This window comes from Penicillium pulvis, assembly GCF_028828015.1.
Source record: "Penicillium pulvis strain IBT 33274 chromosome Unknown contig_5_segment0_segment0, whole genome shotgun sequence".
NCBI lineage: Eukaryota > Fungi > Ascomycota > Eurotiomycetes > Eurotiales > Aspergillaceae > Penicillium > Penicillium pulvis.
In genome coordinates, this window is record NW_026643078.1 from 2,317,849 (window position 1) to 2,345,304 (window position 27,456).

The 27,456-nt window shown below is 50.0% G+C and overlaps 12 protein-coding genes across 12 annotated transcripts; 7 read left to right on the plus strand and 5 right to left on the minus strand.

The window, feature by feature from the left end:
- Window positions 1-438: 438 nt before the first annotated feature.
- N7503_007446 (acyl-CoA dehydrogenase) lies at window positions 439-1,882 on the plus strand (the record flags this gene model as incomplete). The annotated part of the gene is made up of 4 exons (XM_057066993.1): window positions 439-637; window positions 702-1,617; window positions 1,668-1,777; window positions 1,836-1,882. The coding sequence occupies 4 exons, from the start codon at window positions 439-441 to the stop codon at window positions 1,880-1,882; spliced, it is 1,272 nt and encodes a 423-aa protein (XP_056920674.1).
- A 590-nt stretch (window positions 1,883-2,472) lies between these two features.
- N7503_007447 (putative ubiquitin conjugating enzyme (UbcD)) lies at window positions 2,473-3,339 on the plus strand (the record flags this gene model as incomplete). Its single annotated transcript, XM_057066994.1, has 5 exons — window positions 2,473-2,516; window positions 2,568-2,613; window positions 2,785-2,814; window positions 2,959-3,142; window positions 3,200-3,339. The coding sequence occupies 5 exons, from the start codon at window positions 2,473-2,475 to the stop codon at window positions 3,337-3,339; spliced, it is 444 nt and encodes a 147-aa protein (XP_056920675.1).
- A 2,340-nt stretch (window positions 3,340-5,679) lies between these two features.
- N7503_007448 (D-mandelate dehydrogenase-like dehydrogenase) lies at window positions 5,680-6,757 on the plus strand (the record flags this gene model as incomplete). The annotated part of the gene is made up of 2 exons (XM_057066995.1): window positions 5,680-6,201; window positions 6,254-6,757. 2 exons carry the CDS (start codon window positions 5,680-5,682, stop codon window positions 6,755-6,757), a joined length of 1,026 nt encoding a protein of 341 aa, XP_056920676.1.
- Window positions 6,758-7,273: 516 nt separating this feature from the next.
- On the minus strand, window positions 7,274-8,767 carry N7503_007449 (NAD(P)/FAD-dependent oxidoreductase; the record flags this gene model as incomplete). The annotated part of the gene is made up of 2 exons (XM_057066996.1): window positions 7,274-7,992; window positions 8,041-8,767. 2 exons carry the CDS (start codon window positions 8,765-8,767, stop codon window positions 7,274-7,276), a joined length of 1,446 nt encoding a protein of 481 aa, XP_056920677.1.
- A 460-nt stretch (window positions 8,768-9,227) lies between these two features.
- Window positions 9,228-10,015, minus strand: N7503_007450 (uncharacterized protein; the record flags this gene model as incomplete). Its single annotated transcript, XM_057066997.1, has 2 exons — window positions 9,228-9,842; window positions 9,893-10,015. The coding sequence occupies 2 exons, from the start codon at window positions 10,013-10,015 to the stop codon at window positions 9,228-9,230; spliced, it is 738 nt and encodes a 245-aa protein (XP_056920678.1).
- A 317-nt stretch (window positions 10,016-10,332) lies between these two features.
- N7503_007451 (uncharacterized protein) lies at window positions 10,333-11,079 on the minus strand (the record flags this gene model as incomplete). The annotated part of the gene is made up of 1 exon (XM_057066998.1): window positions 10,333-11,079. One exon carries the CDS (start codon window positions 11,077-11,079, stop codon window positions 10,333-10,335), a length of 747 nt encoding a protein of 248 aa, XP_056920679.1.
- Window positions 11,080-12,622: 1,543 nt separating this feature from the next.
- N7503_007452 (VOC family protein) lies at window positions 12,623-14,453 on the minus strand (the record flags this gene model as incomplete). The annotated part of the gene is made up of 2 exons (XM_057066999.1): window positions 12,623-14,219; window positions 14,278-14,453. The coding sequence occupies 2 exons, from the start codon at window positions 14,451-14,453 to the stop codon at window positions 12,623-12,625; spliced, it is 1,773 nt and encodes a 590-aa protein (XP_056920680.1).
- A 1,681-nt stretch (window positions 14,454-16,134) lies between these two features.
- N7503_007453 (18S rRNA pseudouridine methyltransferase) lies at window positions 16,135-17,228 on the minus strand (the record flags this gene model as incomplete). Its single annotated transcript, XM_057067000.1, has 3 exons — window positions 16,135-16,611; window positions 16,676-16,932; window positions 17,186-17,228. The coding sequence occupies 3 exons, from the start codon at window positions 17,226-17,228 to the stop codon at window positions 16,135-16,137; spliced, it is 777 nt and encodes a 258-aa protein (XP_056920681.1).
- Window positions 17,229-18,588: 1,360 nt separating this feature from the next.
- On the plus strand, window positions 18,589-20,200 carry N7503_007454 (ESCO family N-acetyltransferase). The gene is made up of 3 exons (XM_057067001.1): window positions 18,589-18,787; window positions 18,837-18,974; window positions 19,031-20,200. Exons 2-3 carry the CDS (start codon window positions 18,943-18,945, stop codon window positions 20,175-20,177), a joined length of 1,179 nt encoding a protein of 392 aa, XP_056920682.1. The 5' UTR covers window positions 18,589-18,787; window positions 18,837-18,942; the 3' UTR covers window positions 20,178-20,200.
- Window positions 20,201-20,594: 394 nt separating this feature from the next.
- Window positions 20,595-22,101, plus strand: N7503_007455 (uncharacterized protein; the record flags this gene model as incomplete). The annotated part of the gene is made up of 2 exons (XM_057067002.1): window positions 20,595-20,643; window positions 20,786-22,101. The coding sequence occupies exons 1-2, from the start codon at window positions 20,607-20,609 to the stop codon at window positions 22,099-22,101; spliced, it is 1,353 nt and encodes a 450-aa protein (XP_056920683.1). The 5' UTR covers window positions 20,595-20,606.
- Window positions 22,102-22,384: 283 nt separating this feature from the next.
- On the plus strand, window positions 22,385-23,553 carry N7503_007456 (uncharacterized protein). Its single transcript, XM_057067003.1, has 2 exons — window positions 22,385-22,534; window positions 22,627-23,553. Exons 1-2 carry the CDS (start codon window positions 22,467-22,469, stop codon window positions 23,465-23,467), a joined length of 909 nt encoding a protein of 302 aa, XP_056920684.1. The 5' UTR covers window positions 22,385-22,466; the 3' UTR covers window positions 23,468-23,553.
- A 1,003-nt stretch (window positions 23,554-24,556) lies between these two features.
- Window positions 24,557-26,774, plus strand: N7503_007457 (translation initiation factor 2A; the record flags this gene model as incomplete). The annotated part of the gene is made up of 5 exons (XM_057067004.1): window positions 24,557-24,581; window positions 24,652-24,721; window positions 24,782-24,853; window positions 24,913-25,550; window positions 25,606-26,774. The coding sequence occupies 5 exons, from the start codon at window positions 24,557-24,559 to the stop codon at window positions 26,772-26,774; spliced, it is 1,974 nt and encodes a 657-aa protein (XP_056920685.1).
- Between the last annotated feature and the right edge of the window lie 682 nt (window positions 26,775-27,456).

A 27,456-nucleotide genomic window follows, 5' to 3' on the forward strand; every position in this document is an offset into this window, starting at 1 on the left:
AACTTAGCTATCAGAAGTACTAGAGATCACGATTGGATACGTATCCACTCCAAACAGCATAGCGGGTGTACTTACCCCATGGGCATTAGATTCCAATGCCGAGCCCGGGCCCGAGTCCACTTTGGCGCTTCCGAACCAAAACGACCGAATAACACCGAACCGAAAACAAAGCGTGGCTCGGATAAGCTGTCGAATCGCAAACTGTAATTTACTAGTAGCATTGCTAGATCCATGCTTTCGAGTGATCTTCGCAAGACTGCACACTTATACCAGTTTCATGGCTACTCGGTGATCATGACTAATTGCCGAGGTTCGCCGTCACTAGTGGATATTTGATGGAAGCTCCCCCGCAACTTCTTTCTTGATATCATACCTTCCCCTCCACTCTCTTTGCCAATTCATTATTTTGTTTGAGGGTTTATTCTACACTTACTTAAAATGATGAACCGCTCGCTTCTACGTGCGGCTGCGCGCTCTTTACAAGCTGGACCCGCCGCTAGCCGGCGCTATGCCTCATCCGCCGTGTTTAACTGGGAAGACCCCCTTGTCGCAGCGGAGCTGCTCACAGCAGAGGAGCTGGCAATCCAGGAAACTGCACGACAGTATTGCCAGGACAAATTACAGCCACGGATTCTTGGTTCGTTTACCCCGGAACTCTGAATCTTGATGTATAGCATGATCTAACATTTAGCGTCTCGCAGAGGCCTACCGCAACGAGGACTATGACCGCCGGATCCTCGAAGAGATGGGTGAGCTCGGCCTGCTGGGCGCCTCAATTGAGGGTTACGGCTGCGCTGGCGTCAGCACTGTCGCCTCCGGTTTGATCACCAAGGAAGTGGAGCGAGTTGATAGTGGATACCGGTCGGGCATGTCGGTGCAGAGCTCCCTAGCCATGACAGGTATCTATGAGTTTGGTACGGAGGAGATGAAGGAGCGACTTTTGCCCGGACTGGCATCGGGCAAAGTTTCTGGCTGCTTTGGGCTGACAGAGCCCAATCACGGCTCCGACCCCGGTTCCATGGAGACCGTTGCGCGCGGGCACCCCACGCAGAAGGGCGTGTACCTTTTGACCGGAAGCAAGACCTGGATCACCAACTCCCCCATTGCGGACCTGGCGCTTGTGTGGGCTAAGCTCGAGTCTACAGGCAAGATTCGCGGATTTGTTGTTGAGCGATCCAAATGCCCGCCCGGTACATACGAGACCCCCGCTATTAAGAATAAGACTGCGCTGCGCGCATCCATTACGGGTATGATCCACATGGATGACTGCCCTGTTGGTGTGGAGAACATGTTGCCCGATGTTGAGGGTCTCACCGGTCCGTTTACATGCTTGAACAGTGCGCGTCTGGGCATCGCCTTTGGCAGCATGGGTGCATTGGAGGACTGCCTTGCTCGTGCGCGTGAATACAGTCTTGAGCGCAAGCAATTCAAGGGTAACCCCTTAGCCAAGTACCAGCTTATTCAGAAGAAGCTGGCTGATGCGGCGACGGATGCTGCTTACGGCACGTTGGCGGCCGTGCAGGTGGCTCGTCTCAAGGACGCCGGCAAGGCCACCCCGGAGATGATTTCGATGATCAAGCGTCAGAACTGTGATCGTGCGCTGCAAAACTCCCGGATGTATGTTTCTTGTGCTTTTCCCAACCTGAGTCTATACTAACTTGCTACAGTTTGCAAGAAGTGTTTGGCGGCAATGCCACCAGCGATGAGTACCACATCGGGCGTCATGTAGCCAATCTGTTTGTGGTGCAAACTTATGAGGGTCAGAGCGATATTCATGGTAAGTGCCCAATTCTTCGACATGCTTTGGGCCGAGACTAATTGCTTTTTGTCAACAGCCTTGATTCTGGGTCGGGCCATCACAGGCAAGCAGGCCTTTGTTTAAAAGATTGTATAGATAAGAATGTACATATTTCGAATGATTCAAAAATGGAGTTGAACAGGAAGCAATATATGGACTGAAGTACGAGTGATCGTAATCATATAAACACCTTCAGGGCACCTTCCTTATCGAGACAACAGTGGGCGCCTCACCCGCACGTGACATCATCGAGGGGCAGTTTTCATTACCAAGGTATCGTATTCCTGCATACCGAGGATTGAAGGAGCCATCAAAACTGGGGAGTATCGAGATCTTATATAAGAATTATGAAAGGTTTATGGAAGTGAAGGAGAGATGAACAATTAACCCTTTGCCACTTGAATACACAAATGACAAAACCCGCCCCAAACCAGCCCTACGAGGGTCCTCGTAACCCGATCAAAATTACCCGGCATATTCTCGATGTGTCATATCGTGGCGTGTATTGGTAATACCGAGCCAAGCCCACCCGCACCACTTTTCCCCTCTTTTATTCTTTCTCATTCTCATTCTTCTTTTCCACACAAAGACGTAACCGTACGTGGAGGTCCGCTCCCCTCATTTTCATCCTGCTGACCTTGATAGTCTCTCCCCATCACTCTACAATCGTCGACATGGCTCTCAAGCGCATTAACAAGGAACTCACTGATCTCGGACGGTAAGTCCTTTGAGCCAGATCTGTCGGGATTAGCAACTAATGTTATCACAGGGATCCCCCCTCCTCCTGCTCCGCTGGTCCTCATGGAGATGATCTGGTATGGCCCTCCTTTCCTCGCTCCCTCGCGTTATATGCCCGGTCATCGCCGCCCTGAATTACCCAAGTCTTATCGTGTGGCGGGGCTGAACGGCTGAAAATGCCTTGTCGATCATCTCGAAAATGTTGAAATATAACGGATAACTGACATATGCTCTTTCTTGCTTTATAGTTCCACTGGCAAGCAACTATCATGGGTCCTGTAAGTTGGAAATTCCTTTGAACGATTTGGTTTGTAAAACACTATGGTCGGAGGGGAACGGCTGAGGCTGAATGCCCCTCCTCACCGCCGGGGGAACATACTCGATCTCAAAAACGCATGGATGCTAATAGTGTTCCTAATTAGGGTGACTCACCTTACTCTGGAGGTGTCTTCTTCCTCAACATCCAGTTCCCTACCGACTACCCGTTCAAGCCTCCCAAGGTCAACTTCACCACCCGCATCTACCACCCCAACATCAACTCCAACGGCAGCATTTGTCTCGACATCCTGCGTGACCAATGGAGCCCTGCTCTGACAATTTCGAAAGGTTCGACAGCAATGAAATACCCTGATGATGAAACAAACCTGTGCTAATTCATTATAGTGCTGCTTTCGATCTGCTCGATGCTCACAGACCCCAACCCCGACGACCCGCTTGTGCCTGAGATCGCACATGTCTACAAGACGGATCGCCCGCGGTACGAGGCGACAGCCCGCGAATGGACTCGCAAGTACGCTATTTGATCGGCATTTTCTCAACCAATCTGCCCAATACCAATGACCCCCTTTTCCATCCCGCACGACCCCTCAGTCTAATCTCTGTCGCCTCTGCATCATCTTTTCTTGTCCCCGTTAGATTCAGATCCGCGAAGCCTGGCGTACCGTGGTCGTAGAAACTTGCTGTGTTCCGTTTCTTGCAGACTTCTGTTTTTTAGGTCTATTTTTCATATTTTTTCTTGCTAAACCATGTTTGGTGTCGTTTGTGTGTGTTAGTTTCTGGGACATCATGCCCAACGATCCTTATGACCAATTCTCATGCATTCATGGCATTTCTCCAAGGGGGATATTCTTTTTTTCCAGGACTGTTTCTTTCTCCTGCGAGATGACCACAAATTCCCCAAAAAAAAAGGAAGCTGAAAATCATGTCTTGGCTGTATACCAAGATCATGGGACCTCTTCTTGAAAGCTGTCCCTTCTGGAAAACCGTTGCTTGAGACGTGCACACGCTTGGGGTGGACGCGAATCGAATCGGAACAGGAAGTCGATATGGAGGTGATGGGATCGGGCCGTGGTAGCGTGTATGGGAAAGGGGACTTTACGAGGTTTATTTCTTTTCTTGTCATCAGATAGCACAATCCAGGCAGGCCCATCGTCTTGAAATGCTTTTGCTGTAGACACCGTAAAGTAGACTCAACTATAAATCGACGTTGAAACTTGGAACTCCTCCCGTATCATTCCACAACTCATGTGTAAGCCATTGAAAATACTTCGGTGAAGTGATATAGTCAAGATCCAAAATCCAGTTCTGAAAGAGTGAGCTCAGCCACGGTAGCCACGGTTACTTTGGCAGATAGAAAAGGGTTATCAGATGCTTGCTCCATTGTATGATCGAATAAAATACACTGCAAAACAGATAAGGGCTTGAATAGATTGTAGCCCATCTGTGTCGAGTAAAGGATCAATACGGTCAAGGGCCAAAGTAGAGTAGACTTGTGCAGCTTCTGTCTCGGGCTGCCCTAGTACCAGTGACGCGATGGCAAAACTTTGCAGCTATTACCCATAGCAGAGCCATCTGGAATAAGTGTCAAGGAGAGCCTACCATAGGAACAAAAAAAAAGCCATGGGATCAGCGTCTTTCGCATCACCAACTGGACTTGCCTTTTGGAATTCTTGTTCCATCCATCTGAAACTGGACCTTGAAGGCATGGATGTTACTAATGACATACTTTTGAAACGGATAGCATGGCTGACTTTCCAAGAAATGGAAGCTTATCCGAGCCTGCTGGTCCCCAACTGGACCTTCCAGGAAGCTCACCTCCCTACCAGGATAAAGCCTATAACCAAGCGACAATCAATGCTAGCCCTGGCGATATATGAGAAGAGAACCGCCGACGAAGAGCCGAAAGCTTGTTGCTCCCACCCTGCAGCGCTGAGACATATAATCTTCGTAGCTGAGCAGATAAGCTAACCCGGGCTTCAAGATTTTGCATGTAGTCTTTTGGTCGATGGAGCTCAGTCACAGGATCCTCGAGGAGGCACTCTATGTTTGAGATGAGAACGAGTTATTCACATGAAAGCTTCAAGATACGTCGGTCTGCTAGATTGCAATGGTTGCATCTAGGAGTTTGTTCATCCCACTATTGCATACTCGAATCATTCCACGATCCAGGGTCAAAGGAGTGATCGCGGCAGTCTTTTGAAGGAGGAAGACGTACCTTTGATTTACACTGCTTGCAGTGAGCACAGGCCAATGGGGTTCATTCCCCAATCAGTTACCGCTTTTTCTGATTGACTTTCTCTTGCAGACTCATGCTGATTCATGTTCATGATATGGTGCGGGGAGCGGGGAGAGTGCCGCCATCACTCTTATCAACTTATCTTGAACTTTACTGTATCTTCACGGTCAAACCAGTTCATCTGATTGAAAATTTTCCTTGTATTGAAACATACTTTCGCTCAAGTTGCTGTTATTAGCGACTATTGGTATCTTGTATCATTTGGGCAGCCTCGGATCTCAGATTCTGATAAGTAGGCATTTGATAGCACAAAGAGCAAATTGGTAAAGGGATGATTTCACCTTTAAAGTCCATCTGCAAGAATTCCAAGGACAAACTCCAATGTTTGAGCATCTAGATAAGGCAGACATGGAGTGCCGATCAATTCGCAAATCTCATGCCTAAGGTAATATGGCGGTTATCTCGACCCCTCATACGAAGCTCGGAAGGAGCCGAGACCTGGAGTCTCCAATTTGGCAACTCATTCCGCTTCAGCTTCCAAGGTTCCCATTCCATAATTCTTTTTATTCTCTGGTGTACACTCTCGCTCTTTCCAGAAACACCGTTTGCTAAACGACCAATATACACTATGTCCTCAAAACCGAGAGTCGTGGCCCTGGGTCATCCCCAGTATGCAGGTGCTGACTACATCACCGAATTCCAAAAAGAGTTCAACTTTTCCGTATTGCATGCTACAAACCGTGCCGAGACGCAGAAGATGTTACCAGAAGACATCGCCGCCAACGGCCCCATAGACGCCTTCCTGATTCGCATGGGTACCCCGCCCTACGAACCTTTCGACCAAGACCTCCTCAAAGCGCTAGTCCCAGACTGCAAGATCATCGTATCAGCGAGTGCGGGATACAATGAGTTCGATGTGCAATGGATGGCAGACGAGGGAATCTGGTTTTGTAATACCGTAAACGCAGTAGCCGAGGCTACGGCAGATATGGCCCTGTTCTTGATTTTGGCTGTGTTGAGGAATACAACCAATGCGGAGAAGAGTGCTCGAAATGGGACCTGGAGATCACCGAATGGCGGTGGGATTGTTCCTGCGCGAGATCCCGCCGGTCTCACCTTGGGAATCGTGGGAATGGGTGCGATTGGGAAGGTGAGCATTACGATTTTTGGAAGCAACCATGTGTTAACAGATTCTGCTATAGTACATTGCCAAAAAGGCCGCTTGCTTCAACATGAAGATCGTCTATCACAATAGGAACCAGTTGTCTGCGGATGAGGAGGCTCGATATGGGGCTACATACTGCAACACTTTGCATGATTTGCTTGCTACAAGTGACGTTGTCTCACTGAGCTGTCCGCTCAATGCAAACACAACAAATCTGATTAGTGAAGCCGAGTTTGCGGCCATGAAAGATGGCGTATTCTTGGTCAACACTTCTCGTGGTGCGGTTCTTGACGAGAAGGCCTTAATCGCTAGTCTGGAGAGCGGCAAGGTGGCACGCGCTGGGCTGGACGTCTTTGTCAATGAGCCGTCTCCCAATCCATGGTTCCTCCAGAGTGACAAGGTAGTTATTCAACCGCATCTTGGTGGCTTGACGGATGTTGCCTATCGGAAAGCAGAACGGGAGTGCTTTGAGAATATCCGGGCTTTTTTTACTAAAGGACATGCAAACTCACCGGTAATGGAGATCAAGGTCATAACATGACCGGCTCAGAGTGTAGTTGGGCGTGTTGGATTGGTTTGCACAGGATGTTTCATTTGTCTGCCAATGTTCTGATTTCAAAAGGCGCGATTTGGTCTCAAAGCCGTCCTTTTTATGGAATGCCAAACCCTCTCTTTCATCTATTATTGATTCTCCTCATGCTCTCCCATCCTTGCAAGCCGCATTTTCTCAGGTCCATCAAGTGACAAAGTAGGGAATAGAGTGCATATTGGTGGAAGATTAATACAAGGCATCAAAAATGAGATAGTGATGGAGCTGCTGACTGAATACGTAGTAATGCTCACTGAGAATTATCCGCTTCCATCTTTCGCTCAATCAAGTGGAAATCTGATAGGTGATGCTGCATAGTAAACATTCCGAGGCGACGATGTGGTTAGTAAGCATGCAGTGGAGTTGGCTTTGAACTACGTTATGGGGCACGTGCTCATCAATGACCGGAGTTTTTTCAAGGTTTAATGGTTGGATCTGATCATTCAAAGATTGACTAAGTTCTCCTATTCATATCTTCGCCGGTTTCGCGTTGTTTGGCGAATAAACCAGGCTGTGCAAGTCCGAATCCTTGTACAGCGGCAGATCTCTTAGAACGTTCGGCGATTCAGAGCCTCGCATGAGCTCATTGACCGGCTTCTGTTCTCCCAATGTTCTCCATTTCCAAGCCTTCACGGCTGTACGATCTACGTTCACATTCTCCATGATATCCACGACCAAATTACCAATATTCGGGAGAAACTTGAATGCATGGCCACTGCCTCCAGTGGCAACCATCAAGCCCTCTTTTCCAGGAACACGATCAACAACAAAATGATTGTCGAAAGTATCGGTGTACCAACAGAGACGTGTTTTGGAAATAGGAATGCCTTCCTGGTGTAACTCTGGTAGATATTCAGTAAGGAAGGCCTGAATGACATGGTATGCCGCTTGAGAAAAATCGGTAAATGGTTCTCCAATTGGAATTAATCCATTGCGCTCGGCAGATGACCATCTTGTCACAGGGGTGCTGCGTTCTATCCCATCTTCGTGTCGTACTGGGTTGGTAAATTTGGTTCCACGGTATCCAATCTTGAAATATCCCTCTTCCGTTCTTGGAAACCCGTATAGACCTCCATAGCCAGCAGCACGCATATTGAACATGAATGTAGGGAAGTTCTGGGGAGATAGACGATTCCATAATGTTGATTGACGTGGAATTTTCATAATCATCACACTGCCGGCAGTTGCTTCACAAAGTCCGTCCAGTTCTGGTAGCTATACTGGCGTCCATCCACCGCAGGCAAGAATGGTCATAGATGCGTGATGTATTTGACCATCGCGTGTGCGAATGCCGGTGACTTTGCTTCCTTCGTAGCAGAGTGATTCCAGACGGCCTTCTGAATCCCCGAAGATGAAACGTGCACCCAAGGAGCGTGCTTTATGGAGAGCAAATCGACACGCCTTGTCGGCGAGTGCCATCCCTCCCGTTGTGTCTAGAACTCCCACTAGTGGCCGTCCTTTATTCTCCTGCTGAAAGGGATCCATATATGCAGATAAGCCACGGCTGGTGGCGATTTCACGATGTCGTGGATTTGTGGTTGCTAACTGTGTGTCATGATGCCCGGCTTTTTCCATTCCCTCAATGCAAGCCACCTCCCATGGTGGCAGTTCCTTGCTCGAGACCATAGAGAAACATCCATTTGGCACGAATACGCGATCTTCACTGCTCATTTCCGGAGGTACAGTCTTACCGCTGGCAAGCTCTTCATTCCACTCGTGCCAGGCCTTGATAGCCTCGACAGAGAGTTCTTGGTATTCAGTCTGGGTACCATATGCCGAGCGAACGATCTTGTTAATATCAGCTGACGCAGCATCGGCACCCTTGAAATATGAGTATTTCGATTCATCGTAAGGTTGTCTGTCGAAAACAGTGACGGAATAACCACGGCGAGCTAGATGCAACGCAGTGCTGAGACCGAAGATTCCGGCCCCGACGATAAGAACAGAATCGTTTGGATTCATTATGGCGCTTCTCGGGTGGTGTCGAGTCTGTATTCACTTCAAAGGTTGTGATCTTTGTATTCAGGTCATGATAGGGAGAAACCGAATGGTACGGATTCTCCCGAGCTCCACTAGATAAGACACCATTTCTCCACTTTCTCCACTTTCAAGCTCGACTGTATACAGTCTTCTTATCTACGTCTTGTCCCGCGACATGTAACGTGAGGTAATTTACCATGATTTACATAATAGATAGTGACTGACACATTGCTACCATATGTGTGAGGAAGTCACAGAGGAAGTATGTCAAAACTTCTCGGAGATATGAGCAACAAGCACAGGATTATCAGTAGGTTTTTAATGGACGCTGCACGCCAGAAATGATTGTCATCCGAACCCACGATTCCATGGATGTGATGCATAAGTCTCCATGATATTCGCAAATCCTCTCGTTTTTTCTTTGAAACGCAGAAACGCAGAATCAATTTCGGCGGTTAATCCTCTGAGCAAGCATATCAACCATCCAGGTCAGGTTCTTATTCATCAGCATCTTTTCAATCTCCTCCCAAGATTCGGATGAAAACCACGCCTCGTGCACATAGTCAGAAATAGTGCGACACTTGGCCGCAATGACACATTCTGCTCCGTTCATGAGTTTTTTGAACGCACGGGATTGATGTCCTGCAGCGGGCTTTCCGACGACTCGAGTGCATTCCAACTTCCAATCAATGAAGGTGTCTATCAGCACATGAGTGAGCTCGGTAGCATATTGGATCGGAAGAAATCGAGTGCCCCGCTTCAATGGCCTGTTGATAAGAAGGCCAATGCCAACGGCAAATGCCAGTGTGCTGGAAGGGGTTGGATCTCTGCTGATAAGTCGGAGAAGGTTGAGTTTCCGATTGCCATATTTTCGAGAGATGTAGCTTTGTACGCGGTACTTGGTGGATTGGGATGCAAAGTTTAGGCCTCCGATCTGGTGAAGAGGTGTGATGATGTCTCCATCGGGTTCACAAATCTCGTTGCGGCCAAATCGAAAGATATTATCCATGATTTGATTCCAGATCTCGGCTGGAAGGGACTCTAGGGTGGACATACCCTGTTGTTTTTGGTTAAAAAGTGGCTATTGAGGCATAAAGGTGTACATACACGCGTTGGATATTTGAACTTGCTGCTTAGATTGGCCTTGAACGACTGTCCCGTCACCATGCCGGTTTGCTTGGAAGATTTCTTGCTCTGAAAAGTGCCCTTAGCTGGATGTTTTCTTGCCATTGTGACAAGATAGCAAATGTGGTCCGTAGCGGTGTGGTTTTGTTTGATCTGAATGGTGAAAGTGACATGTTGCGTATAGGAAAGAAGAATGGTTTGATTGTACACTCTCCACCAAGTGAAGTAAACAGATCTCATTCAGGGAGATACTCTACAACGAGAAGAGTAAACAGGGCTCATTCACGCAAGCTGTACAGACCTCATTTTGTTCCAAAGAGGTCACTGAAGCATCCTTATATAAAACAGTATTAGCCACACACAGTCTTTTCCCGAGACGCAGAGATCCACATTTAAACATAATCCAGAGACTACACAGATACTCAACCAATCCAACGCCGTCCATCATGATGGACAACCACCCGCTTCCCCTCACCATACTCGTCCTTTGGTGCAAGCCTTCTTTGCACCCTCTGGGACTGCATAAGAGTCTCCTTATATGTGATAGCTGCGATCATCTTCTGCATCTTTTGACGAACCATTTCCCGGTGGATCTCTCGCCACACCAGTGTGTCAAACCATGTAGGTTCCAAGTAGAAGGCCACCATCTGACACTTGACCACCAGGACCAACTCCACCCACGCCGGTGAGTACTCCACGACTTTGCGAGACATGGGCTCCAGAGAATAATCCCACGGCCCCGTTGGCGGCGCGAAACAAGGAATCTGCGTCTCAGCTTTACGTGCCCGTGAGAATAAAAGCGCTTTCATCATGGTCTCGATCAGTTCCATGGCAACATGGTTAGGTAATGTGGGGTGATCTGCTGGGGACGTAGGGTTCAAGAGAGTCCCAATAGCAATGGAGAAGGGGAGAACGCTGTCCCCAAAGGCACGATCGGCTAGATAATGGGCGAATGACTTCACGCCAGGAATTAGCGGCTTGAAGGGTTTCCGAGCAAAATAGCTCCATACGGCATGTTGAAGGGTTTTCGATGCCGAAGTGAGACCGGCGATTCGGTGGAGGTTTATGAGTTCTCCACCGAGGCCGTTGAGTTCTATTGAGACCGAGAGAATGATATGGTCTAAGATCAGATCCCAGAGCTCAGTAGGTAGAGACTCCAATCGGGACATTTTTGGCTACAGTTGCATTGTTTTGTTTAGTGGGATTTACGGAAGCAAAATTGAACAAAGTACGTACTGGGGACCGGGTATCAGCGGAGGTCATAGATGAAAAAAGAAAAGCAGATAAAAGATAACAGTCAGAATAAATTAAAGACAAGCCGAGAGGAAAACAGGAGAGGCTGAAAGAGAGTGTTTAGGCCCGAGTCCAAGACTAAATAATCGAAATCCTTGTAAATATTGATTGCGACTACAAGCTGAGAGGCGCTCGAAGCGGGGTTGTACGCCCAATCAACGCCCTCGGTCCTCCTTTCCTTTTGCCCACTTTCGCACGGCAACCCGGATCGGCTCTACCAGACCATATATGGATCTCCTTGATATTCCCTTTTCGGTATCCTCCAAGGTTTTTGCACTGACACCGTGAGATATTGGGGCGAGTGTGCAATTGAACAATTCTGGTTGGTGATAGGCGTTCGCCTGCCGTAGCGCTGCTTTTAGCGGAGGAACGTGCATTTCTGTCCCTAATCGTCACGTTAGCGCAGCGCTACTGCAGCACGGCATCTAGATCCCGTGTGATACATATGATAATGGAGTTGAGATGATCATGGAAACTGCCAGAAGTCTCATGTTCCATCGAGGCCACTGCGAGTTGAGATTGCTTGGTAAGTGACGCGTCGTATGTCATGAGATCGAAAGGGCTGTTATAGCAGAGTCACTCTGAGCAAGCGCTACTTTCGTAAAAGAAGCTGGGTTCAAATCTCATGCTAGTCTCACAATCGAATTGCTCGATTGCCATGAGTGGGCATCTGTCTGTATCAAGATGTCCATATCCACAGACCTGTCAAGCAAAAAAGACAGAAGACAGAAGGCATGGGAACAGAAAGAGAGATAGATCAAGGATGGTTCTGAAAAGTATTACAAATTAGAAGACAAGGAAGAGAAGTAAAACCTCTTTCAATAGCACTTAAGAATACGAATACTGCATACCCAGGTACGTAGCCACGCTTTATATACTTCTTATTCGAGACCATATTCATTACCTACGCTTAAGTTTACCTTGACTTTACGTAATGTCATATATTTGCTTGTTTGTTCCCAAGTATCCAACATTACTTGTTCATTTCTATTTCCTTTCCCTTCTTTCCTTTCATCCCCCAAGATCCCCGTTCACGGAAAACAAAAGACGAAGTGCCGCGTTTCTAATAACGTACGGATCAACAATACACTCATACTTGAACCCAGCCACATGGAAAATAATTTGTAGAATTGAGGTCTTATCTCTCAATGTATATGCATTTTTGGCCAATCTGTATTGTATCTACCTGTCTGTTTATAAATTCGTATCCGTGATAATTAAAGGAGCACGCCACCTGGGCACCTGATTTGTCGTATATGCTTATATGTTGAACCGAAACCTGCAAATGCAAAGAAACAAAACCAAAACGATGAAGATAAAAAGTAAAGAAGGACAAAAATAAGGAGAAAAATGGAAAGTGGAAGAAGAAGAGGAGAGAAGAAAAAAAAAACAAATAACAATCCGTAAATGCAAAATTCATCAAACAACCTGGCTCCGCCAGCTACTCACTTTCGAGCCCGCACGACTGCCCTCAGCCTTGATAGTGCGCTGGGAAGCCCGCGACACCTGGCTCACGCTATCAGTCGGCTTCACCACATCTTCAAATTTAGACTTGGAGGAGTGCCTCGATGCCTTGGAGTGTTTGGAGTGGTGGGAGTGCGAGGAGCGTGCGGAGCGACTACCAATTTGGCTGATAGAGTCATCGGGTGTGACGTGCGAGTTCACATCGAGATCAATCACACTGTCCGGAAGTGGGACATCGCGAGCCGACAAGTGTGACTTGCCTTGATGGCTAGGAGTGGCGGAGTAGTAGGTCGCATTGGAACCCGCCGGCAGGGGAATGTTCCGTGCAGAGCGAGTGGAAGAGGCGACACTGCCCGCGCCATCCTTGTCCTTGACGGATTTTGTGGTCGAGTAGTGGTGGCTGTTGTTGCTATGGGTGGAGGCTGCTCGGTAGACTTTCGAGCTATTACTGTGGGTGGAATATGTATCTCTGTCATCGTTGCTGTGTCGTCGTTGGCTGTTGGCTTGGGGTGCTTTCAGAGTGGAGACGGAGTGCACGCTGCCTGCGCGTGGTTTGTCCGCTGCGTAGCTGCTGATGAAGGTGCTGGGGCTGTATTCTTCACGCCAGCCGTTCATGGAGGCTGGGTATTCGATGGCTCGAACGGGTGCGTTCTCAGGGATGCTGAAGACGCTGCCGTCCGACGCGCGGCGGCCATGGTCATCAAAGAACTCCGTGCCTTCGTAGATAGTACTGGCACGTGGGTTCTTAGAGGTATGACTGCGACTGAGTGTAGACCGAGGGGCTGACGCTGCCGTGTAGACACTGCGCGTGGGAGGCGCTTCGAGGGCCCGATACCTCTGTTCTTCCGGATGGGATACTTGGGATGGGGGTCCCATCAGCTGATGATGCTCCGGCGTGTAATGCGGCGCAGATTTGCTGGTTTTCTCATCGGAAGAGGACTGTGAGTCACCCATGACCATCGCGTAAGCGATTGCCGCGCCCGCTGCGGCACCAATGAGAGTTCCAACAATGGTCTTTGCTGCTTTACTGCCGTCATCGACCGGCTTCTGGACAGTCTGCACCGTATGCACCGTGTAGGTTTGGGGTGCCGGTTGCGCACGAGACACAGCGGATGGCGCAGAACGCTCACGCTCATATGTTGACTCGCGCTCATAAGCTGTAGGCGCAACGGAGGTTGGCGCAACACTCGTAGGCGCTCTGGAGACTGCACGAGACTTGGCCTCCGATCTGGGAGGAGCGATGCTCTCGGACCTCAGCGAAGTAGCTCTGCTACTTTTGGAGACCTTCGAAACCACCGACCCATTCTCCAGCAAGGCAATCGTCGGTCCTCCAGCCTCCGATGCAACCACTGAGGCACCCGATCGGTACACAGCCTCGATGCTGTTGCCATCCAAGTCGATAACCGCGGCACTGAAAAACGCCGACTGGGAATCCCGGCATTTGGGCTCAAAGTGAATCGTACCACCGGCCTTTAAAGCGGAGATGAAGAATGAGCCCACGGCGTCTCTGGAAGGAGCTGGGAATGCAACATGGACGGCGCTATTTGCACCTCTGTCGAAGTATATATTAGTACCTTATTCCTTCAGATTGTATATACCCCATCACATACCCTGGCTTCCGCTCGGTGACCCAGAAATCAGCAGGTTCCCCCTGCTTCTGACCGAAGCCTATATAGTCATCATGCCGACCAATAAATTGGTATCCGAGAGGTTGCAGACATGATAGGAAAAATGAGGTAGAGGTTGGGAGGTGTGAGACGGTCAAGGTCAGGTGCGAGACGGGCATATCGAAGGAGCAAGGAGGTTAACGTGCCAGTTCGTCCCGACACACAAACCCAGGAAAATGGTTGGATAAGAAGTTTGGAGTTCAAGACACAAGGTCATGGAGAATGGAAAGGGACAGGGGTCGTGAGAATGGGATATTATATACGGTGAGGGAACCGGATTCTATAACAAGAAGCACTATGAGACCGAGGACCCGACATGCTGCCAGGGACCGAATAAGGACAGGGAAAGACAAGCGTTAGCCAATCCTAAGCAACCGAACAAAAGAACGGAAAAAAAGCTGCCCAAGCTGGTCATCCGGTAGTCCACCGCAGTCGTCCGAGAAAGGCAAGCCCCAGCCTGACTGGGCCCCCCACTGGTGATGCGTGGTCCGATACGATAGTATGGTGGGACCCTGGGAAACACCTGGACATGCCCATCCATTGTATTCCGTGGTGAGTTCAAGCGATCTGCACGTCGGTAAAAGGTGAAACGCCCCAATACCATTTGGACGTGGCACGCGGCCATGGAGGGTCCTGGGTTGGAAACGGGAATTGGCTTTTCCCACAGGAACCCCGTCGAATCATGTCCCGGGCACGATTCGGTGAGGATAAGTATGGAGATGAAAGTGGATTCAAAGTAGGGAGCTTAACCACTCCCGCCGCTCGGATCCCAAGAGGGCCAGGTCATCGCGGGGACCCAGTGTGGATCGCTGCAGTGGCGGGGCGGGTATTGGAATGAGAAGTTCTGTTCTGCTGGACAAATGGTGAGGCAGCGCTAGTGGAGAACAGGGCGGACTTGGCCCTTTGGAATCTTCTTTCCACCTTTGGGGGCTTAGGCTTCTTCCTGACCGCCACTATTCATAGAAGCTTTCCGACAAGAACCAGAATCCCTATTCGCAAATGACTCACCTGATAATTAGGACAATTCATCACAACGTAAGATTGATTCAAGATAGGAGAACACCAAAATGCAGGCGTGCGGGTCTGGGCAGGCGTGCAGGTTTAGTGGGATTTACGTGAATCCATGACTCCGATTAGCCTAGAGGATTTTAGTCTTGCAGAAAGTGAGGCGTCTGCCACGTCGAGAAAACCCAACCAAAGAACTCTGTCTTAATCACGCAAATACGTTATACGAATGAACCATCCTACGCATCTATGAAAAACGACTATTCAACCGAAAATTAGATTCGATACCGTATGTGCCTGATCTCAGGAGCACAAGGCTCCTGATCTATGTATGCTAGTTCACTTTTCTGGTCTCATCGCCACAGTCAAACGGAGGGGGACCTGTGGATGGAAGAGCTCTGGATCAGGACTGAATGGCGAAAAGGAACCAAATGCCATCCAGTCCGAGTGTCTCTTGGGTCGAAAGGACGGAGAAATTCCCGTCTGGTCAAAATTCCCAGCATCCCAACGCAAAATCATCCATGGACCTGTAGGCCCCCAAGGAAATTAGATTGCTGGTCAGATGCCCCTTGCAAAGGGTTCTCCAAAAACACAATAATGAGAGTCAAGTAGGAGCTTCAGATCCCCCAGTTGAATTTCAAACCAGGAGATCCGAAACCATCCCGTCACCTCGGACCGGTCCAAAACCCCGCAAAAGAAATTCGTGGCTTCATGGCAAGCTTCAACAGCATTGCCGAGCAGATGGCGAAAAAGCACGCACGCAGGAGGCGCACGTGAAATTCCAGCCAGATTCGCTCACAGAATGTCCCACACCTCCTCGGCTGCGTGGCAGAACTTGCTACAGGCCACACTGGCCGAGAGACTGTAGTTACTGATACTGATCGTGTCATCCTTGAACGAATCGGCAAAGTCATCGTGACCCTTGGCCATAGCACCGACAAAGATAGCAACGCTCTCCTTGGGGCCAATCGACTCAATGTAGTCCCGGGTCCGCACAACGGGGGCCTCGAAACTGAGAGTCACCTTGCGGCAATTGGGAGGCAGGTGATCGGTGATGGGGTTCTTGATCACCTTCAACAGCTTCTCTTGTGAGTTGGTGGAGCGGATGGACAGACGGTGGAGCAGCTGGACCATCAGACCCGCAAAACGCTTGAAGGTTCGGGGAATGCGGACGGAGGGGTTGACTTCGATCAGAACACCCTTGGCAGTGTGGATGAAAATTTGCAGGCGGCCAGCCTTGTTGACGGGAGAGTCGAGGAGAGTAAGAAGACACTGGGAGAAAAAAAAAACTTGTAAGCTAAAACATGTACACTTAGATCACCCGTTTCTCTCGTACCTGGTGGGTGATATCCGGTCGAGCTTCGCTAATATCACGGTTCATCTTGCGCATGATACCAATGTGCTCATCGCTGTTGAGGAGCGAGTATTTCTCGTCCTTGGCTCCTGCGCGGCCACTTGAGGCGCGGTAGGTTTCGAGACTGGCATTGGAGAGAATGACAATCAAACGCTGGGTGTCCTTGTCATGGGCGGGAATGGGGGTATGCTGTTCCGCAACAAGCTGAGGCAGCTCTGGCGGGGGGCAAGATTGGGTTCCTACCAGCTGGTCAGTCATTGCTGGAGATATTTGCGGGGTCGGCCACGAATGAGAGTAGGCAAGGGACAAAGAAGTGTCAAAGTGTTGGGTCGCACAATAACGTCACTGAAGGGCAACTGCATTGGATCGGCAAAATACCTTGCTCAGGTTCTGCCATTGGAAGGTCCAAGGGTCCAATCCAATGACCCCAAACTAGCCAGGAAAAAAAAGAGAAAAAAACAAGAGAGATCAAAACTTTTCAGAGATACATACTCGCACGCTTCCGCTTGCCTGCTGTTTGAGAGCTATCAGACATGGTTGAGGATAATTGGGGGGATAAAAGATTGGAGAGAAGAGAAGAGATTTTTTGAAAAGAGTTGCTGTCTCTCTCCGCCAAACGGTTCCGCGGGACAAAAGCGGGACCAAAAACTCAACGTTCGGATTCAATTCTATACTTTCTCGCTCAATGTCGGTTTTTTTTGTGGTCTGAAGATAGACTGGAGGACTGGTCATTTGAGGGAAAGTATTGCAGGAATCATGCGTGTTAAATAATCGGAGAGTTTTGTAGTAAGCTGCAATGTACCGAATCAATACCGATCTCGGGGTTTCTTTCCAGTCCTCTGACTACTCGGACTCCGGCCGCGAGCTTATCCTGCACGATGTTGCAGTGGATTCGCAGATTCCCGCTCTTGATGGTATATGCGAGATCCGAGAGTAGAACACATGTGCAATACGGACTCTTGGAGGTACTCTTATACGGGCAACTGATGATCCAGACCCTATGTGCGTGCGCAAATGTGTAACCGGTATGCATCTGATTTCCGAATCCAGTGCAGCTTACAGGAGTTGGGCAAGTCATGCATCGAATGCCATCGAAACCCACCTTGAGTAGCGCCCGGGCGATCCTTATGGGGCCAAATCCCGTGGCACGACGTTCACTATTCTAGGCGCATGAACGTTAACAACGCAAGCAGATCTCCCAGTGATTTCTAATTTGGCTTGTGCCAGACGTCCCTGGACTTGAACTTTGCCACGGAGTTGAACCGTACAGGATGACATGAACTCTGTGATACCAGCCCTGCGCCATGAAATCCGGGGGGAAGGTGAGTCCTCCTCTTCTATTGGATGAAGCCGCAGATTGCATTTCGTAACCGGCAGCGACGACACCTGGGAGTTCAACCTCCAATCAAGCTTGATCACTCCATATCCGCGACGGGCAATGGCCCAATCAGCGGAAGTCACCTCTTTCTCCTAGCCTCCCCGATCTGCCGTGGAAATAAAAGGGAAGATGCAGTCTGTTGATCGTTATCCCACTTTGACAGCGGGGTGAAGTTGGGGCCTGGCGCCTTACTCATTCGAATAGTAAGGTGGTTGAGAAAAGAGCCTCGTGTAGGCTCCAACGTGTTATTGGGGCGAGATCATCAATTAAATCTCACGCTGTTGGCCTTGGGCCCCATGGTGATTGGTTCAATAGTTGTGTTGGAAAATAGCTGATCCCTGATTGACTGTGCTTAACAGAGCAGAAAGGGGGAGAAAGAGCTCGTCCCACCAGACATACCAGGATGCCAGGATACCAGCCATTCAGGAATTCCGGGTATTAGGTAGCAATAGAATCATTCGTCTTCTATTCTCTTTTCGTTTTGCTTTTTTTTTTTTTCTTTTCTATTCTTTCTGGGATTATCTCATCCCCGTTGTAATACTCAGTGGCGATTTTTGACTGGAGACCTTATTAAACCTAAGCTCTCCACATTCCAGCTACGCCTTAATAATTCTTACAACGTCCTGAAACAAAGATTATCTTCCCAGTTTCCCCCAGCTTTCCCAGCTTTCCCAGCTTCGTCAAAACTTTGACGGCGTCGGTAAGGGATAAGAAAAGTGAGTGATTCAATCCTGGACACTAAACAATATGACCTAAACCAGTTAGCGCCACGCGTGCAGTGGAACCGGACGATCCGTAAATTGCAAGAAAACCCCCGTGTCAGGGAATAAACATCTTCTCCCCCACCATATTTCTATAGATCTCCAGGGAGATGCCGTGGACAGTCACCAATTCATTTAAGCGGTACGTTCATCCTCTTTCTCAACGCATTCTCCGCCCCCACTAATCTTCCCCTCCAGAGGCCTGATGAAAACATACGGAAGACCGACATGGCGCGTCTATGACGATGAACGAGCCGCGAAAAAAAGACGCGTCCAAGATGAGTCCGACGAGGCCGAAACCAATCTTCAATACGCGATTCGCGAGTCCTCCGCGGCCGTGTTATCCAGCCCATCGCGCCGGAATTCCGTCGTAATATCTGAAGGTACTGTGGACGACATTGACGACCTGACCACGCCGCCCTCATCGCCACCACCACGCCTGACCCCTCCGCCCGCGAACACGCGCAAGCCAACTTTTGCTTTCTTAAAGCGCAAACATAAGGATGTGACGACTGGGTCCCCCCTGACCGAGGTCAACTCCAATAGTCTGCGCTCCTCTGCGGATCCACCGAAGCAGAAGGCGCAGAAGCCTCAGGCACCGTTGCGCCAAATGCAGATTGATTTGGGGAACGAGGTGCGGAAGACGTGTGCGACGTGTGGGATGGAATATGTTCCCTCCAACACGGAGGATGCGGCGCTACATAAAAAGTTCCACGAGATGAATTCCACCGGGGTCGATCTGGGCAAGGCATTTATGCGCGCAAATGCGTCTCGCTGGGTTTACGAAGCGACACGATTTGAGGAGGGCTACGTGGTGATTGTGGACCGCAAAGCATCACCCAGTGCGAAGAACCAAGCGAAGAAGGTGCTCGAGGTCGTGAATAAAGAGTTGTCATCTCCAGAGATTGACGAGGAAGTGCTCTGGAGCCAGACGGAGGCCCCCGAGCATCGGAAGGACCAGAATGAAGAGGAAAAGGTCGACCGATACCGGGTTTTCCTGCATATGAAGGACAGCCGATGTGTGGGACTTTGTCTAACAGAGCGGATCTGGGAATCACAACCCGTGATTCTTGGGGAACAGAACGGTACCAACAGCTCATCAGTATCAGTGAAAGATGAACGACATCCGGCTATTGTTGGCGTCTCTCGCATTTGGACCTCTGGAGCATCGCGGAGAATGGGCATTGCGCTCGACCTGCTGGACTGTGTGGTTAGCAACTACATATATGGCATGGAGATCTCTAAGGATCAGATTGCTTTCAGTCAACCCACCGAGAGTGGAAAAAGACTGGCCTCCAAATTCTTCGAAGAGGAGCAGACATGGCATGTCTATAACGAGCGGTGATGAACTGAACAGAAGTACGCGGTGGTTCTATTGTTTCTTTTTTTTCTTTCTTTTTTTTGTCTCTGTTAAATCAAGCACAGGGGATCGGGGATTCTGGGATCGGCTGGGAGGTTTTTATTCTTTATCTGAAATCGGGCTTTGTTGATTCTTTATGCCCCATGCATTGTACCATATAGCATTCTTTTTCTTTGTTTGATGTGATCTAGATCATTCGTTTCTGTCACCCCGAAAAGACTTAAATTTTTTATGTTTCCTATTGGCTTCACATCATTGAAAACCCCTGTAGTTTATTGGACTTGCGACCGCAGCCTCTCGGGGAGGCCGGACGCTTCGATCGGAAAGCGGCGCGTAAGGACCAAGAAGCTCGGCGGGGGACTTTCTCCCCTCTTCCATCTTCTAGGACGAAAGCCCTCACCATAAATCGTCGCGATGTCTGCTTTCAATCCCTTTCGTAGGAATCTGGATGGTAAGTGTCTCTCCCCGATCATGCCTTCCCAATGATGCCTCATGGATGCGTTCCCGCCACTTCCCGATAAGACACGGCCCAACAGGCACCCCTCAGTCCACCCCTCAACGACTTTCATTTAGCTAACAAGGATGTGATACAGGCGGCGCTGCCACGGCGATGGGTTCGACGGCTCAATCTACGAATAATATGGCCTCAAGCCTGACTTCCAGCCCTGCCCAGCCGATTCCCTCGGTGCCTGCTTTCCCCAGAAAGTCATCGTTGTCGTTGGAGATCGAAGAGGATGACTCGACCTCCTCAGATGAACAAACAACAGACCCGTTCAATCCGGATTCCTCGGTCAGCGATACAGAAGACGATGATAATATGCAGAGCTCCAAGAGCCCAGCTCCCGGTGATCGTCCACAACATCCCCAACATTCGTTTGGGTCTGCTCCACATCAAGCTCCATCCACGGACGGATCGGCCACACCCCCATCAGAAGGTCCATTGACCACAAATGAAAACAATGAGCGCTCAAAAGCCAGCTCGACAACATCTAGCACCGATCAAGATATCCCTTCAGCGCTGAATCAGTCGGCTGGGGGATCTGAATATAAACAAAGCACAAGTCCTACCACTCGGACTAATAGAGACAAAAAGCCACCGCCGCCGCCAAAGAGCCATCATGGTAAACGGATCAATACTACAACCAAACTACCATCGTCCCCGTCGGCACCTTCTCGATCAAATTATCCTCCATCATTTCATTCCACGTCGCCAGAGAGCTTGACCACTTCCCGAACAGCAGTCACCCCCAATGCCAGCTCGGGCCTACCACCAGTTCCCGATTACTTCACTATCCAATCACAAAGCCAAGCGGCAACAGGTTCAAATGAATCACTTTCGCGCAGTGGCTCTCAGCATAAGCGTGCGCCAGCCCCACCTCTCAGCCGACGGCAAAGCCAAATGCGGTCCAAGTCCACTGAGTCCAAATCGAGTACCAGTCGATTGACCATGTCCTCGCGGGAATCTGAGGGCAACGATAGCTCCCAGCCACCGAGTCCTGGTCCATCAAATCTGTCGGCGTCGTCTTTCTCGAAAGATCGTAATCGCATGAGCATGCCTCCGTCATCCTCGGCATTCTCTGGCGACCTTCGTGGTGCATTTCCTTCAGCGGGAGCTGGCCATCTATCACCTTCTACTAACTCCCAATCATCCCAGCCTGGGCGACGAGCCTCCTCATATGGCAATTTAGCCAGCGGATCCTCCGTGGCACCGCCACCGCCGCCTCCCCCTCGACGGGCGCGGGATGGTGCCCGTAACACCGAAGGGAGGCCTGTGTCACAAATTATTACTACAGAGGAGCCGCTGCCTCAGCCGTCTAATGCGCTTGATATATTGGCCGATCTTTCACGATTACAGAAAGAGGTGGATGACCTTCGTGGACAATATGAGAGTCGCAAGGCCAGCGAGTAAAGAAAGACTTTATTCCTTTGATTTTTGTTTTGTTTTAATTGATCACTGTGGCAATAAGCGGATGTGAGCTCAGCTGTATGAATGTATGAAATATATCCATTGTTTTTCTTTCTTACATAAAATCTGGGATCCCGCGATGAGATTGGATGATCGGAGTGGGCATGACGTCGTAAAAAGAAAATGTTCCGCTCCAACAGTTCCACCCGAACTGTACCTCCCCGCAATTCTTTCTCATCATCACTTATTTCATCTTTCTCTCTCCTACTTTCCCTTCCTCTCTACACTGCTACTAACTCACCTCAGCTTGATTACTCTTTCGATCTCGACCATTTGAATCCATTGTACTGACATTGCATCTTGACACAATGTCGACTCCAACCCTCATCAACCTACCACCTCCTCCTTCGGATCCCGTCACTCCAGACATGGGACCGTAAGCTTTCTCTTTCCCTCCGTCGTTCAATGTATATGGCGCAATAGGACATGGATGACTGACCTTGGGTGGGGTGGTTTGTTGGTGGGCAGAGGCACTCCCAATTCCGGCACGACTTCCCTGTCTGCGCTGTCAACCACCGCCATCAAAGACGGTCACCAGGGCCAACCCTTCCCTCACGGCCGGCACGCTCACCATTCTTCCACCGCTTCTATCTCCTCTACGAACACCCTGGATGCGGAGCGCGCAGATCGCATCTCTCGCCTGGCCGGTTTGGAACGAGTCGCAACCGCACGAGCTGGCGGTCAATCACCGTCCAATGCCGCATTTCCTTTGTCCCACACACCCGGTTACTTTGACGGCCTTGCAGCACTCAAGGAGCGGAGCACCGTGGGCAGTGCGAGCGCTACAGGAAGTATCGGTGGTCACACGACCTGGGCGAGTGGAAGTGAGGCGTTTGATGCCGATAAGATGAGCGAAGGCCCGGACGATAGCGTTTCCAGTGTAGGCAATATCAGTGATGAAGGCAATGCCAGTCTCGTGGGCTTTGGTGAGGGTGCCAACAGCACTATCAGCGGCCCGACCTCACGCCCAGCTGGTATGAATCGCTTGTCCTCTGGTGGCGCCAGCGCCCGCCCGACTTCTATGGGAAGCTCGAACGTCAACCGCCCGAACCCGATAGCTTCTTATGTCCAGCAACAGCAGCAACAACACCAGCAGCAGCAGCAGCAGCAGTACTCTGCCGGGGATAGCCCTATGGTGTCATCTTCTCCCGCTGGCTCGAACACCCCAGAGCCGCTCTCGGAAGATGCGCGTATGATTGACGGCATGACCTTTGACCAGGATGTGGTCGATACCACTGCTCGTACGCCTCGGATTGTTACGCCGTCCAACCAGGGCGCCAGCGGCTTTGGGACCCCGACCCGTGAATAGACTTCTTGGGAGTCAATGGATTAGCTTGAAAGAGATTTAGGATGGAGTTCTTCTTATGGATAGTTTTCGCTTTTTTTTTCATGTTTCCTGGGGATTGATGGGCTGGTCATTTTCTCTAGTTTCCTTTTTCCCCTGGTCTGTGTTCTTCACGCGGAACCCATGTATTTCTATGCGGGGGCGGATTCTTGGGAAAAAGGGCAACAAACACCACCAACGGTGGACACGACAGATACGGATATTGATATGAGAACTCTATTTGTTTGTTATTTTCCAGCGCAGTTAAAGCAATGTTCTACATTCCCTTTTTGATCTTACGACTAGGGCCTGTAATTTTAGGTACTACGTGGCGTTAAAAAGGAAAACCTGCTCTTTGATTCGTTTCGCATGACTAAGACTGCATTGCAAGTAAGTTATGGAAAGGCGCTTCAGGCTTCTTTAATAAGGAAATCATGAAAACTAGACTCAGGGATATATACGTAAAACTAAGTATAGAAGATCGGTGGTAGTTTTAATGATGGCTAGGCCCGGGGGCCTAAATGACGGCATGCCGCCTTCGAGTTGATGCCGCTGCGAAACACCCGAATTTTCTCTTTGACTCTTCATCCTCCCCACCTCCACCCCTCAAACTCCACCACTCCTCCCCCTCGGCTCTGCCCTCCCTGCTGGCATTGACTTGTCTAGCATAGAACATTAAGAAGATTCCGACAAGATCATTTCGCTGCTCCTCCCGCATTCCAATTGAGTTTTATCTCAAGATTTAAACCTGACATTCATCGGCTCGCCACATCGACTGATTCCATCAGCCTTATCTGAAGTTCTTTGCCTCGAGCTTTCCCATCGATCGCTCGGTTATCTCAGTTTCACCGTTTGCCTTCAAGACTCATCGCAGTCGCGCTTTCGTCAAGTCGCGACTAATAGACTCGTCTGAATTGGTTGGACTGTGTCTTGTTTGCTTTGAACTTGTGCATACATTCTTCCCACCGGGAAACAGGAAATTGAGGACATTCACACTGCTTCCTATTCTTAAGGGACCAGATACTTTGAAGAACTCCTTTCGTGGCAACTTCACTCCAGCTACTTGAATTCAAGATGGCGGCTCCTACGCAGCTAGCTTGTGTGTTTACCCTTCTCCTGGGACCAAAAGTCGAAACGCCTCAAATGACACGTGCTGACTTGCCTTTTAGACCGCACTCTCAAGGGGATTGGCATTATGGATGCCGCCCCTACTTATGAGCCTTTGTCGGGCTTTGAAAGGTAAAATATTGGCCTAAGAAATAACGAAAGCTGGAAATATCGCTAACTTGGCTTTTGCAGACCTGAGGGGAACCTCCGCTGCGGTGCATACTCGCCGTGTGGCCGTTATTACGCATGGGCGTCTCCCGAAAGGTAAGTTTGTGTGGATGTCTGAAACATTGTCTTGGATTCTAATTGATTTCGGTCTACAGGGTCACCATTGTTGACGCTCGTGCCGGCAACGTTGTCTCCACGATCAACGCCGAGAACGTGTTCGAGTTGGGCTTCTCGCCCCTCGGTACCTACCTGATCACTTGGCAACGGCCAACCAAGGACGCCAACGGAGATGCTACCAAGAATCTCAAGGTGTGGCGCGCGGTTGAGAGCGGTGATGAAAACACCATCGTTGGCCAGTATGTCCAGAAGTCGCAGACAGGCTGGAACCTGCAATACACCCCCGACGAGAAGCTATGTGCCCGCGTCGTGACCAACGAGGTCCAGTTCTACCAGAGTGATAACTTGTCGACCGTTTGGAATAAGCTGCGCGTGGAGGGGGTGGCGGATTTTGCGCTCTCCCCAGGACAGACCCATTCGATTGCGGTGTTTATTCCTGAGCGTAAGGGCCAGCCCGCTCAAGTCAAGGTGTACATTGTGCCGCAATTCAATGCGCCGGTCTCGCAGAAGAGCTTCTTCAAGGGTGACAAGGTTCAGCTAAAGTGGAATGCATCCGGCACAACTGTTATCGTGCTGGCGCAGACCGAGGTGGACCGCACCGGTAAGAGCTACTACGGCGAGACCACCTTGTACTTGCTCAGTGCCAATGGTGCTTTTGACTCTCGAATTGATCTTGGTATGTATTCAGAATATATCGAAAGAGCTATGCAGATAGGCTAACATCCCATCAGACAAGGAAGGACCCATTCATGATGTGAGCTGGAACCCCAACTCCAAGGAGTTCGGTGTCGTCTATGGCTACATGCCCGCGAAGACCACCATCTTCAACATGCGCGGTGTTCCCAAGCACCATTTCCCCTTGAGCCCGCGTAATACCATCTTGTTCTCTCCCCACGGCCGATTTGTTCTGGTTGCCGGCTTCGGTAACCTCGCGGGTCAGATGGATCTCTACGACTTGGACAAGAACTATCACAAGATTACTACCGTCGAGGCTTCTAACGCCAGTGTGTGTTCCTGGTCACCGGACGGACAATTCATCCTGACTGCCACCACCAGCCCCCGTCTGCGTGTTGACAATGGTGTCCGTTTGTGGCACGTCAGCGGTGGCCTCATGTACAACGAGGAAATGACTGAGCTGTATGACATCGACTGGCGTCCCCAGGACTCTGCCCAGATCCCGCTGGGTGACCCTTTCACAAAGCTGCCTGTGCCTCACCCATCTGCTACGGCCTACCTGGCCACTCGCAAGGCTCCCGTGAAACCCGCTGGTGCTTACCGTCCCCCGGGTGCCCGTGGCCAGCTGACCCCTCTCGCCTTCAAGCGTGAGGACCAAGGTGGTGCCGCTTTTGTTCGGGATGGTGTTCCCGGCGCTAGCATGAACGGCTTCGGCAAGCCTCGCCGCCGTGAGGTCCCCGGTGCCGATGCTACTGAGGAGTACCTGCCCCCCGGTGCCGCCCCTGGTGGTGGTGTTCCCCTCCCGCCCGGTGGAGACGAGAAGCTGTCCAAGTCCGCCGCCAAGAACAAGAAGAAGCGTGAGGCCGCCAAGAAGGCCCGTGAAGACGGTGTCCCCGACAACCAGCCTCCCCCCAACGCCCCCACTGGCCCCAGCCCAGACCGCAACCGCAACCGCAAGAACAACGGCCCCTCTGCCAATGGTAACGGTACTGTTAAGCAGGCTGCTGCTCCTGCTGCTGCTCCAGCCCCCGCTCCAGAGCCCGAGGATGTCAACCCCTCCGCTCAGGACAAGAAGGTCCGCGGTCTTCTGAAGAAGATTCGCGCTATCGATGAGTTGAAGATGCGTCTTGCCGGTGGCGAGAAGCTAGAGGACACTCAGATGAAGAAGATCCAGACCGAGGATGTGGTCCGCAAGGAGCTGGCCGCTGTTGGATACGATGGATAAACATTGCATCCCCTCGATACAGCCCCTATGTACTGAATAACCGATATGTCGTGATTATTTAGATTTTCTCACAAACGATGCAGATAGGTCGGAGCAGAGGGAGCCGTTCTAAAGCTTGCATGAGTCGAGATTGTATACACGTATATATGGTGCATTTACCTCCCGTATATTCTTTATTTGCCAAATAGGCAAAGCACAAATGAGACCCAGATTGCATTGACTCGTGTATCCTATGTAGTCATGACCGTGGTCATCAAATCTATAACAGGATAATCGCTCGATGGCGGAATATATGAAGCCGAAGGAATGAAGGAATACAGGAACAAGAAACTTGAGAAAATTAAGATCACAGAACCTTGTTTGAATACTCATCTTCCCACGAAGCAACTGTCTTGAATCATCTCTTAGGTCTTCACAACGATTCTAAACATCTCATCACAGGAGCAACCGGTGATCTTGTAGCTCATGTTCTATATCGCCTTTGATCGACAATGTGCCCGCGTCAGAATACGCAGTCTCATCTTGAAACGAAGCGAATCGCAGCCATTTCCAAAACCAGGGAACCATGTTCCGAAAATCTAACCTTGAAGGCCCCCAGACCTTGAAATCTCGCCTTGAAAGACGTGGAGAATCTCTTTTTTATGAGCTCTAACGCCTACGAACCACAAAGGCGGGTTTGCCA

What these genes read in the sequence shown, in the direction of transcription:
- N7503_007454 (XM_057067001.1), top strand. Translation starts at nt 18,943, where the DNA reads ATGCCGTGGACAGTCACCAATTCATTTAAGCG. An exon ending in GTCACCAATTCATTTAAGCG is followed by an intron (nt 18,975 to 19,030) that starts GTACGTTCATCC and finishes CTTCCCCTCCAG; the next exon opens with AGGCCTGATGAAAACATACG.
- N7503_007456 (XM_057067003.1), top strand. Translation starts at nt 22,467, where the DNA reads ATGTCGACTCCAACCCTCATCAACCTACCACCTCCTCCTTCGGATCCC. An exon ending in GTCACTCCAGACATGGGACC is followed by an intron (nt 22,535 to 22,626) that starts GTAAGCTTTCTC and finishes GTTGGTGGGCAG; the next exon opens with AGGCACTCCCAATTCCGGCA.